The 13,770-nt window shown below is 31.7% G+C and overlaps 2 protein-coding genes across 3 annotated transcripts; one reads left to right on the top strand and one right to left on the bottom strand.

Moving 5' to 3' along the window:
* Positions 1 to 3,848: 3,848 nt before the first annotated feature.
* Positions 3,849 to 7,656, top strand: LOC100816776 (hsp70-Hsp90 organizing protein 3). The gene is made up of 7 exons (XM_003538620.5): positions 3,849 to 4,940; positions 6,131 to 6,419; positions 6,569 to 6,654; positions 6,747 to 6,970; positions 7,070 to 7,136; positions 7,227 to 7,286; positions 7,381 to 7,656. The coding sequence occupies exons 1-7, from the start codon at positions 4,023 to 4,025 to the stop codon at positions 7,492 to 7,494; spliced, it is 1,758 nt and encodes a 585-aa protein (XP_003538668.1). The 5' UTR covers positions 3,849 to 4,022; the 3' UTR covers positions 7,495 to 7,656.
* Positions 7,657 to 10,531: 2,875 nt separating this feature from the next.
* On the bottom strand, positions 10,532 to 12,423 carry LOC100775621 (uncharacterized). 2 transcript variants are annotated; one of them, XM_003538626.5, is made up of 8 exons: positions 12,219 to 12,423; positions 11,994 to 12,140; positions 11,817 to 11,914; positions 11,672 to 11,744; positions 11,524 to 11,584; positions 11,348 to 11,433; positions 11,157 to 11,246; positions 10,532 to 10,795 (listed from the first exon to the last, which is right to left on the bottom strand). In XM_003538626.5, the coding sequence occupies exons 1-8, from the start codon at positions 12,327 to 12,329 to the stop codon at positions 10,733 to 10,735; spliced, it is 729 nt and encodes a 242-aa protein (XP_003538674.1). In that variant the 5' UTR covers positions 12,330 to 12,423; the 3' UTR covers positions 10,532 to 10,732. The 2 variants fall into 2 exon arrangements, with proteins under 2 accessions (XP_003538674.1, XP_040862501.1); XM_041006567.1 differs by having other exon boundaries at positions 11,672 to 11,914; positions 12,219 to 12,380.
* Between the last annotated feature and the right edge of the window lie 1,347 nt (positions 12,424 to 13,770).

The following is a 13,770-nucleotide window of genomic DNA, read 5'->3' as shown; positions in this document are numbered from 1 at the left end:
AAATTAGTAACAACAGATAAGACAACAGCAGCTCTTTTATTTTAAGAGTCACGCTATTTTTGTAATATATCTTTACAATATTTTTTTTATTATATCATTTATTTTATCATATTTCTTTTTTCACTTCTGCTAACTCTAGCTTATTTTAAGGTTTTCAGAGAAATAATAATTGTTTTTCAGTTGGAGCAATGAGCAACCGCACGCGGGCTCTGTTTGGTTGCATCTAATGGTATGCAATATGCTTTACACAAATGATTTTCTTTTTTTGTTGTTGTTGTTGTTTATATTGTATTGAATTATTAAATCAGCTCCTAAGTCTTCCACTATACGGGCCCAACCGACCTTAGGGAATCCGAATGAGACACTTCTCCAAATACTGTGCCTGTGTCTTTTAAAAAAAAATATGTCATATTTAAATCTAGATTAATAAATATACAAAATAAAGTAAAATTTTTACAGTGAATTAATTGAAAAATATTTTAATATAAAATTTAAACTAATTATAATAACATAGATGGCAGTATATAATTAAAGAAGGGTATAAAAATCATTAAACTAATTTAATTTTTTAAAATGTGTTGTGTTTCGGCGGTGGAGAATGGGCCCAATACGTGGAGGCTGATGGTCTGGCGTGGGGTAGTCCATTATGATTAAACTCACAATGTCTGAACGAACAGGTTCTGTTTGTGGGGTCCACTCCGTTATTGATACCCAGGATGGGTCATTGTAGTTGCAATACCTCGTAAGGAGGTTGCCATGTCTTGTGTTAACTTCCCTTGTTTTGATATATTATCCTTTTGCTTTGAAAAAGAAAACGCAAATAGAATTAACCTAACCTACCACACAAGACGATAAAAAGCATGACACTTTTAGGAACGAAAAGGGAAATGCTTTAAAGTGGTGGATGCGAGCGTGTTGAAGACCCAGTAAATAACAGCAGTGTTGGCTTCGACGGTGGACCCAAAGAAGATTATGTAAGGCTTCATGGCGTCGTCAACGTGATTATCCTTCATTGCTATTTTGTTTGGTTGTTTTCTCGGCAACATCTGAAAAATAATAGATCTGTGGCAAGGAACACACTTGGACCGAAGCGACGAGAAATTGATGGAGAATGGAACAGGCGATGGTGATGGTGATGGTGGCTGTATTTGTGTGATTGACAGCTACGGAACCACGCCGGATACAATCAAGACACAAAATCGAGAACAATGAGATCATAGATTCATACAGGATGAAAGAGAGAGTATAGGGAACACAGAAAAAATAAGGGGGTGCACACTTTTGGTAAAAGAAAAAGGAAAGGATATATTTGGAAAAATAATTATGAAATAAGTGAAAGGTGGTGTACAAGCAAAAATAGGAAGTTTGTTTAGTAAGAGCCTTGTTGGGTTTTCATCTTTGCCGTGCGCTCTAACTTTTGCATTTTTGCGGTATACTCGGTAATTTTCCAAAATATTGAAAATGTTCTTATGGGTTTAAATTTTTCATTTTTGCGGTGCTTTTTTTTTTTTAGTAAAACTGCACTCCCTTGATATAACTTGCTTCTGTTAGCATTCTATTGTGAATGTTTGTTATCGTAGATGGTAAACATGTATTATTTATGAATATACAGTGAAATTCGATGATTTTTCATTGTCAAAGAATAAAAGGTGTGTATTAAAAAAAATTCAAAACATACGAATTGTACGGATTGTCAATCCGCCATATAGATTGTCAATCCATATGTTTTAAATTTTTTTTAAAATTATATATCTTTAAAATTTTTTATACATCTATTTATTTATAAAATTTGATAAATAAATAAATTTGATATTTAATTAAATGTTGTATATAGATGTTTATTACAGTAATTAATAGTTAAACAAATTTGATATTTAATTGAATGATATATTTGAATGTTTATTACAGTGATTAAAAATTAAACAAATTTGGTATTTAATTGAATAATGCATTTAGATGTTTATTACAACAATTAATAATTAAATAAATTTGGTATTTTTTTTTACATATATAAATTTTTATTAAACCTATAATTTTTATTTACAATTTATATATGTAAACAAATTAATTATTAGACAAAAATTAATTATCACAAAATTTATTATATAAATTTACATGTACATTAAATATAAATTAAAAATTTTAATGTTATATATAACGACATTAATTATTTTATAAAATAATTGATCTAATAACTCGTTTTATAAAATTTACAAAAGCCTTTTATGTAATCCTATTGACACACAAAAAAGTACAGTTGTGTTGAGCTTTTGGCATACTCTTTTTTTAGTAATGATTTTTTTTACCACCATGTTATTTTATTTTTTATGAAAATATGTAATATGGATTATACTTTTTATTTCTTTATCTTTTATTTTATAATAACAAATTTGTTCTCTCTCTTTCACCCAATTCCCTTCGCCCCTTTCTTTTTTTTTTTTTTTATTTACCCACATATTTTTATAATAACATAAATATTCATTTACTAATATTATATTACTGTTTTATTTCATTATATATATATATATATATATATATAAATCATTGTAATTTTACCAACATGGTTCTTTCCCATAAGCCTTTTGTCCTCCTCCCTCTCTCTTTCCACTTCATCAAACTCATTCCTTTCCTTCTCCTAAAGCACATTTAAGTTAGAAAATAAAAAATTTACCACAATATAATAGTGTTAATTATATTTAAATCAGAATTAGAATCAAAATATGTTTGTATCATTAATTAATTTAACTTTGAAATATTCTTGGTCACTGTAATTAGAATCAAAATATATATTTATTAATTAGTTTTAATTATAATATATAAGGGGATAGAATCCATTGATACCATGTAAAGACTTATACTAAATCTATCCCTTTAACATATGTTAATCCTACGGTTTATAATATCTTAATAAATATGTAATTTTAACTATCAATTAATTAATCATAACCAATCAGTTAAATTTTTTGATTGATTTTTTTAACTATTTATAAAAATTATTAACAAAATAATATTTTCTACAAATGTTTCACATGATAAAGTCTATATTTTTTCTACTTTTTTTAGGATTATATTTTTTCTACTTATCATATAATTTTTTCACCCTTAAAATAGGTTAAAAAAAAATACTGCATAATGCTTTTACAATAAAATGCATAAATTAAAGAATACGAATAATAAATTTATATCGTAATTACATTACACATTTTTATTTTATTTTATTATAAATGTATTTTTTAACGAGTAAGAAATATTCTGTTATGAAAATAATAAATAGAGACAAATAAATATATATTTTATTACATGAAAGAAATTAAAAATATATTACTGTTAATAATTTTAAAAATAAATTCTATTAAATGAACTAATTTATTAATTAATAATAACTGACTGACAATCATTAAATATATTAAAATTGTCATATTTATTAAGATATTATAACTATACGATTAACATATATGAATAATTTATATTTTTTAGATTTACACACGCGATGCAAACGGATCTAATTGCACATAATTTTATTATCAATAAAAATTGTTTTCAATAAATTTATTATTTTAATAATTAACATTTATCAATAAAAAAGAATGATTAGATAATTATAATTTAGTAAAAATATAAATAAAGTTATATGTTATTTAACCTGAAAATGTTTTTTTAGATAATAAATAATAGATTAAAATACACAAATTAGATACACTCTCCCAATCATAAAAAGGAAAGATACACTCTTCCTATTTTATTAAATATATATTTTTAATATCTTTTATCTTTGGGTAAATATTTGATTTTATTTTGTCTCTATATTGAATTTATAAATTTAAAATACAATTTATATATTTACTTGTATTGGTTGGATTTCCAAACAAGTAGTGATGCTGGTAGAACATTCCAGAACCCCTCTCTTCCCGCATCCGAGAACTCTCTAGTTGTACTTTTCGTTTTCTATAAGCCCTTCCGGCTCTCCTTATTTTTCCCACTTCATCCAATCAAATCAAATCAAAGTCATTCACCTAAACCCTATGGCCGACGAAGCCAAAGCCAAAGGCAACGCAGCCTTCTCCTCCGGCGACTACCCCGCCGCAATTCACCACTTCTCCGACGCCATCGCCTTGGCCCCCACCAACCACGTCCTCTATTCCAATCGATCCGCCGCATACGCTTCTCTCCAAAACTACACCGATGCCTTAGCCGATGCTAAGAAGACCGTTGAACTCAAGCCCGACTGGTCCAAGGGCTACAGCCGTCTCGGCGCTGCGCATCTTGGCCTTTCCCAATACGGCGACGCCGTTTCCGCTTACGAAAAGGGACTCAAAATCGACCCTAATAACGAGCCCCTCAAGTCGGGTTTGGCCGATGCGCAGAAGGCCCTGGCCGCGGCCTCTAGGCCCCGCTCCTCGGCTGCTAATCCTTTTGGTGACGCTTTCTCTGGGCCTGAGATGTGGGCCCGTCTCACGGCGGACCCCACCACTAGGGCTTACCTTCAACAGCCAGATTTCGTGAAGATGATGCAGGATATCCAGAGAGATCCTAACAACCTCAACTTGCACTTGAAGGACCAGAGAATCATGCAGGCCCTAGGGGTTTTGCTCAACGTCAAGATTCAAACACCTCCCACGGGGGCTGACACCGATATGCCGGATTCTCCGTCGCCCTCTGCGGCCGCGTCTGAGAGGAAGAGAGCTGCGGAAGCTGAGCCTGCAAAGCAGCCCGAGTCTGAACCCGAGCCCGAGCCCGAGTCCATGGAATTGACTGGGGAGGAGAAGGGCGCGAAGCAGAGAAAGGCCGAGGCTCTGAAGGAAAAGGATGCGGGAAATGCAGCTTATAAGAAGAAGGATTTTGATACCGCGATTCAACATTACACAAAGGCTTTGGAGTTGGATGATGAGGATATTTCGTATCTCACTAACCGCGCTGCTGTCTACTTGGAAATGGGAAAGGTATGCTTCGTTTTATTTTTAGGATATACTCAATTTATATTCATTTATATTTGGATGGTCATTCTGCACTTCTCTAGCGTAATGTAGTTTAGCTGCTTTATTTGAATATAGTTCGACTGCTTAGTCATAATAGTGCATTTAATGTTGATATTGGTTGAAATGTGTTATTTGATAGGAACATTTTCCCTTTATATTGGGACCAAATTAAAAACAAATCTATATGAAACAACCGAAAATATAAATTAACTTAAGTTATGACTCGTTATATGGGAACTTAAATAGTGGAATAATGCTATTGTTGTTGTTCCTTTTATAATTCGATGTGTGAATTTTTTTTTAATGATTGGTATTCACGAAGTTGAATCAACTGCAGAGAACCCTGATCACTGGGGAAGATTGGATTACTTTGAATAATTGTAGTTTTTTAGATATGTTTTGGCAAGTCACGTAGGTATTTATTGAGTAACTGTACATCACATGACATAACTTAAATTTTGATGAGTTTCAGTCGGTCTTGTTGAAATAAGGTAACAGAACACCACTTCCTGTAACTTATAAGTAATGATTTGTATAAGCTCTTGCATACAATATCCAATATCCTAGTCAAGCCGTGGGCATCCAATATCCTAGTCAAGTATGCAATTCTACTAACTTATTTTCGTTCCATACATCAAAGTTGAAGAAAAATGTGGAATGCACTAGTTTATCAAGACTCAACAATTTTTACTATATAAACTTTCAAGACACTGTGATTTTGGGATCTTTTACAGTTATACCTACTTGTGCAAGATGTTTTGTTGTACTCTACAGTTGAGCACCTCCACACTGTTTGTGTCTAGAGATATATTAGACTTTTATTAGGTCATGTTTAGTATGATGCATTTAGAGGAAAAAGAATGATAAAAGATTGAAGTTAGCTTTCACACTGAACATGCCATTAACAATATCCCGCTTTTGTTGCTGAAGTTTGTGTGCTGGATGGGGAATTGGGTCAAATTTGTCCATTGTTGTCATTATTGTGCCTCAGTGAATATTTACATAAGGCCTTGGATTTCTATAGCATCTATTAGATTCATAAGACAAAGAAGTTGTTTGAAAAAAATAAAATAAGGAGGAGCTATGTTTTAGTTAGGTGAAGTGACTTCCCTGAATTTTGCTTTACAACAATTCCTGGGTGAATTTTTTTTCAGTATGAGGAATGCATAAAAGATTGTGACAAGGCTGTTGAAAGAGGAAGAGAACTAAGATCAGATTTTAAGATGATAGCAAGAGCTTTGACAAGGAAAGGAAATGCCTTGGTGAAATTGGCGAAGTGCTCAAAGGATTATGAGCCTGCCATTGAGACATACCAGAAAGCACTCACCGAGCACCGCAACCCTGACACTTTAAAGAAACTTAATGAAGCCGAAAAGGCAAAGAAAGAACTAGAACAACAGGAATATTTTGATCCAAAGTTGGCTGATGAGGAGAGAGAAAAAGGTATAATATCCTTTAGTTGACTTTCTAGATTTTTCATTCATTTTCACCAATCATTGTATCTTTTCTGAAAGAACTACTCTAACTATGTAACCTTTTGACTCTTGTCGTTTTCTTATTATGTATCTATGACTAAAAATATTGATATGTAGGAAACGAATTCTTCAAGCAGCAGAAGTATCCTGAGGCTGTGAAGCATTACACAGAGTCTATACGAAGAAATCCAAAAGATCCTAGGGTAATAATACGTTTTAAATGGAGGTGATAATAATACTTGTGATTAATGGCAAATGCTAGTCCTAATCTGTTTAAATACTCCAATCCTTTCAGGCTTATAGTAACAGAGCAGCATGCTACACTAAACTGGGGGCAATGCCTGAAGGTTTAAAGGATGCAGAGAAGTGTATTGAACTTGATCCAACCTTCGTAAAGGGTTATACCAGGAAAGGTGCAGTCCAGTATTTCATGAAGGAATACGAGAAGTCTTTGGAGACATATAGGGAGGGGTTGAAATATGACTCTAACAACCAGGAGTTGCTTGAAGGCATTAGAACGTATGTATATTGGTCTACATTCCTGGATTGTGTGTTTAATATTTCGGTTCTTATATTGACTGCAATTATGTGTGCCTAATAATCTAATATCCATATCAGATGCATACAACAAATTAACAAGGCTAGCCGTGGAGACTTAAGTCCTGAGGAATTGAAGGAGAGACAGGTATGGCATGATGTTATATTTTTTAGTCTTTGCTGTCTAAATCATTGCAGCTATAAATTATGTTAAATTTTAAATTTTGTATTCTTTCAGGCCAAGGCAATGCAGGATCCCGAAATTCAAAACATCCTTCAAGACCCTGTTATGAGACAGGTTTGCTTCCTTTTTGATTGAATGTTGGTATGTATTGTGGTAGTGAAACAAGAGTGAAATGTGCTTATAAGTTGGATGCGTACTGTCTATGCAGGTATTGATTGATTTCCAAGAAAATCCCAAGGCTGCACAGGAACACACGAAGAATCCAATGGTGATGAACAAGATCCAAAAGCTGGTCAGTGCTGGAATTGTCCAAATGAAGTAAATTTGTTGCAGGTGGCAGTTCGTGTGAAAAAGTAATCGGCAATGATGTCTCAGTGTGACTATTTTGACATTTAAATAGGATTTTGATTGGGGAAAAAGTTGGGAAATTTTGAGTTGTTTTTACCTTCGTTTTGTTTTAGTGAATTCATATAATTTACGAGTATCAAGTGCCAGTCCATTTTTATATTTAATTGGCTTATTGTGGTGACATGACTTTCTTTTAATTTAAATCGATGGGGGGCGAACTTGAAGTGTGGTTTAGTTTTTAAGGTTAATAATTCTAAATCCTCTTTATCCTATCCTTTTAATAGTGCTTCTATCTATCTTTTTATTGATCTTCTTTTCTATGATAAATATTAATGCGTTTTATATTTTCAAGAAATTGTGTTTTATATAATTTTATTTAATATTTTCTATAAAGAAGCTGAAGGATTGGGGGGAAGTTTTTACTCAACTTTTAATATTTTCGGTTTTCTAACACTTCGTGATTTTCTTCCCCTCACCTTGGTCATCTGAACACTCTCTACATTCGAATATCTCTTGTTATCTCAAAATCTCATTCCAATTTCTTCAAGATGTAAACTAGTTTAAAATTTGCATCTTTATCATATTCAATTCTTTGCTTAACTGAAATCAACAATTTTCAATGCTTAGAAAACTTAAGTATTTTGATTGTTTGTTATTGTCATTGTTTATGCATTTTATTCCTAAAATAAAGTCATTCAAAATCTCATGTGATCTATCTCACCATATTTTATCATAATTTTAAAAGTTATCCAAAAAGGCACACTTGGGTGCCTTGAGGCAAAGCGATTAGCCAAGGCGAGAGCGTTGCAGGTGACTTGAGCAACATGGACAACCATGTCCTTTATAGCAGTCTTGAAGTTTCTGTTGATGGCGGAAGGCGGAAGCAGCACAAGTGTTGTCGTCGGTGAGGGCATCGCTGACCCAAGTCTGGACGTCGTTCATGTGCCAGACGAATTCCTCTCCACGCTGTCTTGCACCGTTCTGTATGCCTCTTGCTTTCAACATCTTCTTCATGTGGCCCTGCATGAGGACTTCACGAACTCTGCTGGGTTAGGGTTGGAGTGTGTGGTGATGGAAGATTTTGGGAAACGGTGGACCATGCAGATGACAAGGTTCATGACAACCAGGAAAGCAAGTTTCATGAGTGTAGTTGCAATGTCTAATTAACAAGGATGCAGCTTTTCGATAGTGGTGTATAATGTTATATGGCCAACTTCATTTCTAGCTCCCACATATAGGGGGTTGGAAGTCCAAAATATATTTTTAATTTGGATCTCACTAACTAACTATAAAGGATGTGAAATTAATCAAAATAAAGGGGAAGTAAAAAGAAGGAAGGAATTAATAGAAATAAAAGGATGTGACAAAAAAAAAAGTGTAATAGAACAAAGATCCATGTAATAAAATAATAAATTTCAAATTCTATATTGCATAAGACTATATTTTAGGAAAAAAATATATTATGCAAGTGCTTATAACTTGATTTTTGTCAATTATGTAGCTGGTTTTTCAATTTTTAACTTCTTATTTATCTAATAAAATAAAGTGATTATTATTTATTTATTTTGTACATTTTTTTTAACACTGAACAAAGCTAGCTCTTTATCGAATGTTCCAAATCAAGGATATGCTTAGTTTAGTAGAAAAAAAAGTAAAAAGAAAAGAGAGAGAAAAAGGAGTATAAAATGATATATATAACTATTTGTGTTGTTTGATAAAAAAAAAATATTCTCTTGTTTAATTGAATAGAAAGTGAAAAAAAATATGTACAAAATGATATAAATATTCTAAATAAAAAATAAGATGTAATATAAATAAAGACATGTATTTTATATCTAAAAAAAATCTGTTAGGTAGAACTAAGTTTGAACCTTTAATATGATTCAAAAGTATTTTTAAAGTAGTTTCAACTATAAATTTATATCTGTACTGTAAATATCTGTAAAAAAAAAAAAACAATATAAATTTATACAATGGAATGTGCTTCAATTGAAAATTGCGGAGATTTTTTTCTTCTTGTTTTTCTTCTTTTGGATAGATTTTTCTTGTTATTTTTAAAGAGACAACACTTCATTTTTCAGTCAACAAACAATTGAAATTTCACGAATTCTTAAATTAAAGACTAGAATCTTAAATTAAGACACGAATTCTTTTTATTGCTATTTTTTCATTTGAAGGACAATGCTTACTAAATAAAAAATCAAAAACATAATAAATTTTTAGAAGAATCTTGTTAAAATTTTTAAATCTTATCATAAATGAAATCTTAATCTTGTTAAAATAATTTCAAATTTATTTGAGAGTAAAATGGGAAAATTAATTCTAGCAAGCTTTTGATTTGACTAAACTTGACTTGAACATAAATAATTGAGAACCAAACTAATTTGAATAAATAAATGCAGTTTTTATTTTATTTTCGATTAATGATTCGTTCAGTTTTCGTTTATTGTTTTTACCAATTCTTGAACAGCCCTAATAAAAAGAAAAATACAATCAGCTTATTATTAGTTTTATATACTTTTAAACTGTTACATTAAATCTTAACGCATACGAATGAAACGCTAAATAATTTACAATAAATTATTTTAGATCAGCATACATACACTAATACACGCATAAATTCATTCATATACTTCAAAGATCTTAATCCCTTGAAACTCTTTTTTTTAAAAAGGAAATGTAATATATATATATATATATACACACACAATTGCACAAGGAGTGCTGAAAGAAAAACAATAGAGTGGTCATTTTGTCATATATGCGAGCCCCAATGGCAATATAACAGGATACATCAATAAAACACTTCCTTCGTCAATTATTTCTATTTTTTTATTTGTCAATTATTTCTATTTGGAACGATTGCTTCTTCTTTTTTTATTTATTTAAGAAATAGATTTATGGAGTACTTTACTTTTAACCGTTTAAATGTGGGTCTTCAAAGTTAAAACCCTTCAAGCTTGTGCAGAATCAAGCTACACAGTTCATAACATGAACTGTACTGCTGTATATTGCGATTTTAAAATCAATTTTCATAAAAATTTCAACAAAAGATGCACAAGTCGTATCAAAATGTACAATTTGATACTTCTGATATTACAGTGGAGAAATCTGCTACCACAACATCCCAGTTCTTTAGTATTGTCTTTCTGATCAACAGCACAATTTTCACAAAACTTAATAGTAAAGTGGGAAGAAACGTACTATATGCACTAAACTGTAATGTACCGAAGAACAGCCCCGCGGAGCTTCTCCATATATTCTGCAGCCTGTTTCTGCAACAAGGAGAATAACTTGTAAAACTTGTCATGAGGGAAAATACAAGCACTAATGTGAACATCGCTTACACACCACCACAGGTTTGATTGTAGGGTTCATTATTCAACAATAAATCATGTTCCTTCAATCCTAATTCAATTAATAGAAATGTGCTACTAGTTGAGAGCTTTTATTTCGTTTTTGAGAAGTTTCTTTAAGTGCTAATAATTGAGAAGTTTTTGTCAAACAGGACCTACAAAGGATTGACTTATTGGTTACAACTGAGTGATACTAGGATTATTCTGCCTCAATATTGGCAATTCCACTCACAGTCTCAGGTTCCACTACCACAAGGAAAACGCATTTCCAATTACGAACCTGGTTGCCCTTTTGTGCACTTGCTATGTTTTCATCTAGAAGTGCCAATAAAGATCTATTAATTTCATTCTTTTCAACCATCTCCAGCAACTGCATTGAAGATAAATTAGAGTGAGCATAACTTAAAGTAAAAACCAACAAACTTAAAAAAAAAAAAAACAAAACAAAAAGGAGCTGTGAACATGACATACAGTTGCTTTGGCATCCTTTGATGTCAAGATTTTGGTTAGGCTTGCCCTGGCTTTTACGAGTTCACCTTGCATCTTATCATAGGCTTCTGTATTAGAAGATAGGAGCAAGGTGTGAGCTTATATCTTTGGTAAATTCCTACACTTTTTTTTTTATTTCCTAATTATTATTAACAAACCTAATCCTTCTAGTATGGCTTTCTCTAGAGCCTCCAGCTCAATCTGTCTGTCCTCCATGAGCTGCAGAAACCATCAGGGTAAAATTACCAGACACTAGAATGTTTTGTTGAACTCAAATATAAGGATCAGATACGAAACCAGGTTCACCTGTGTTTTGTTAACAGCGAATCGAAGCTGTCCTAACTCGAATTTGAGTTGCGCAAAGAATTCCTCATTCAATCTGCAGAGTGAATTCGATGAGACAAGCGAAACTGATTGAGCTAAATTAAAAAAAAGGAAGAAAAGTAGGAACCTTGGTCTCATTCTTGCAATCTCAAACTCAATCTCCTGAGCTTCAGTGTCAAGGAAGTATTCAATGAGGTCTTGCGGAGTATCGGGAAGAGGACGAGACTAAGTAAAGGAAAAGAAATGAATAATGGAATAAATAAAGAGAAAGAGAAAGGGTGAAGGGTGGGGAGTGAATGAATACTTGTCGAAGGGATTGACGGCGTTCTTTCTCTTCACGGACTTGACGTTGGAAGGCTTCGCGGGCATCTGCGTCTCTCTCGAGGCGCCTCTTAAACTCGAACCTGGCGAGGTGCCCAGTTTGGGGTGGACCAAGCACGCCTTCCGGGTCCTTCCTTGGCACAACAAATTTTCAAACACAAGTTGCAACTTACAAGACAAGTACTTCAGTTTAGTTTAGTTTAGTTACCCATCCAACACACACAATTCTGGGTCTGCTCCATTTCCAGTTGCTTCTTCTACGATAATCAGCGGCAGCACTCAGACATGTCGTGGCGATGCCGAAGCTAAGCGTGGCCATTGAGATTCCACCTGCAGGGCCACTCGATAAACTCTCTATCAAATTTGCATTATCCTTTCATAGTTCGCAAAGGGTAACTCTGTAAATTCATTATGCTCCAGGTTGTCTTTGTCTTCCTTTTTAGAACTTTTCCCATTGGGCTTTCCACAATGGGCTGGCCCATTCAATCCACCCATTGCTTTTGGCCCATTTTTTTCCTTTCTTCGGGGGTGTTTTAAACACACTAGTCTACTTCTCATGAATGCAGTTTCTGTTCATGGACTCACAGCCACACTGGCATATGGCTCTCAATGGATGGTCCTTTAATTTTTTATGACAGAATCTATTAGAGAAAAGATTTAGACTCTGAATAGATTTTTTTTTTCATAAGCAATAGGAAGAGAAGAGAAGATAATAAGTAGAGTGTATTCAATTAAGATTTTAAAAGATTTTTTTAATAAAAAGTTTTCCGTATTCAATCAAAATTTTTAAATATAGAATTAAATCTTACGATATTCAATCAAAATTATTATGATTTTTTAAGATATTTAATAAAATCTGTCGATATTCATTCAATTAACATTTTTTATAACTTAAAAAAGTTTTTTGGTATTCAAAAATATACAAATTTTAATGGATTTTATGATACTTTTTATTAAAAAAGTATTTATTAAATAATTTCATCCAAACCTTTGAGGTTTCATGAGAATTTATTTATTTATTTCTTTTCCTACAAATTGACATGTTTTTTTTTTCATCACACATAATCTCCTATCTTTTTGTTGAAAATGGTAATTATTCATAATTTTTTTATTCTTTCAACAATGAATAACATGTCATGGAACATATGATATGAAAGATCTTTCTAATTCTTTGGATTGGAGCTATTTGATTACATGCTTTTATATATATATATAGATTTGAAATAATTGTTAGACATATTTTTTGTTTGGTAGGATCTTTATTATGAGAATAACTACAAGTATTCATATTATTATTGTAACAAATATTTTTTTATACAATTAATACCATTAATAATCAAGGGGGAATATTTATTTGTTATGTAGCATGTTTAAAGTTCCTTGCATAATATTAATTTTATTTAAAATATAAGATAAACAGAATTCATGAAACTTTAAAATCTTAAAAATTCATAAGGTTTTTTCAAATTTTATGAATTCATATTTTATAAATCTATTAAAATTTAAATTATAAAATCCTAATCATAAAAGTTTTTTTAAAAAAATTAAAAGTCAATAAATTCTTATAAAAAAAATTTAAAATTCACATTATGCCAAAACAATTTTTTAAAATCATAATAAAGATAAAGGAAATAAATTTCTTCTTCAAGCCAGAATTAACTTATGAATATAAGTTAGAAAACAACTTTAACTCTTTAAGAGAAGCTAAAACTATGGAGAAGTTTACAAATAAACTAAATTCAACTTTTCTACATATTTAT

The sequence above is a fragment of the Glycine max genome, chromosome 11 (genome assembly GCF_000004515.6).
Source record: "Glycine max cultivar Williams 82 chromosome 11, Glycine_max_v4.0, whole genome shotgun sequence".
In the NCBI taxonomy this organism is placed as follows: domain Eukaryota; kingdom Viridiplantae; phylum Streptophyta; class Magnoliopsida; order Fabales; family Fabaceae; genus Glycine; species Glycine max.
This window is presented reverse-complemented; position numbering and strand designations above follow the sequence as displayed.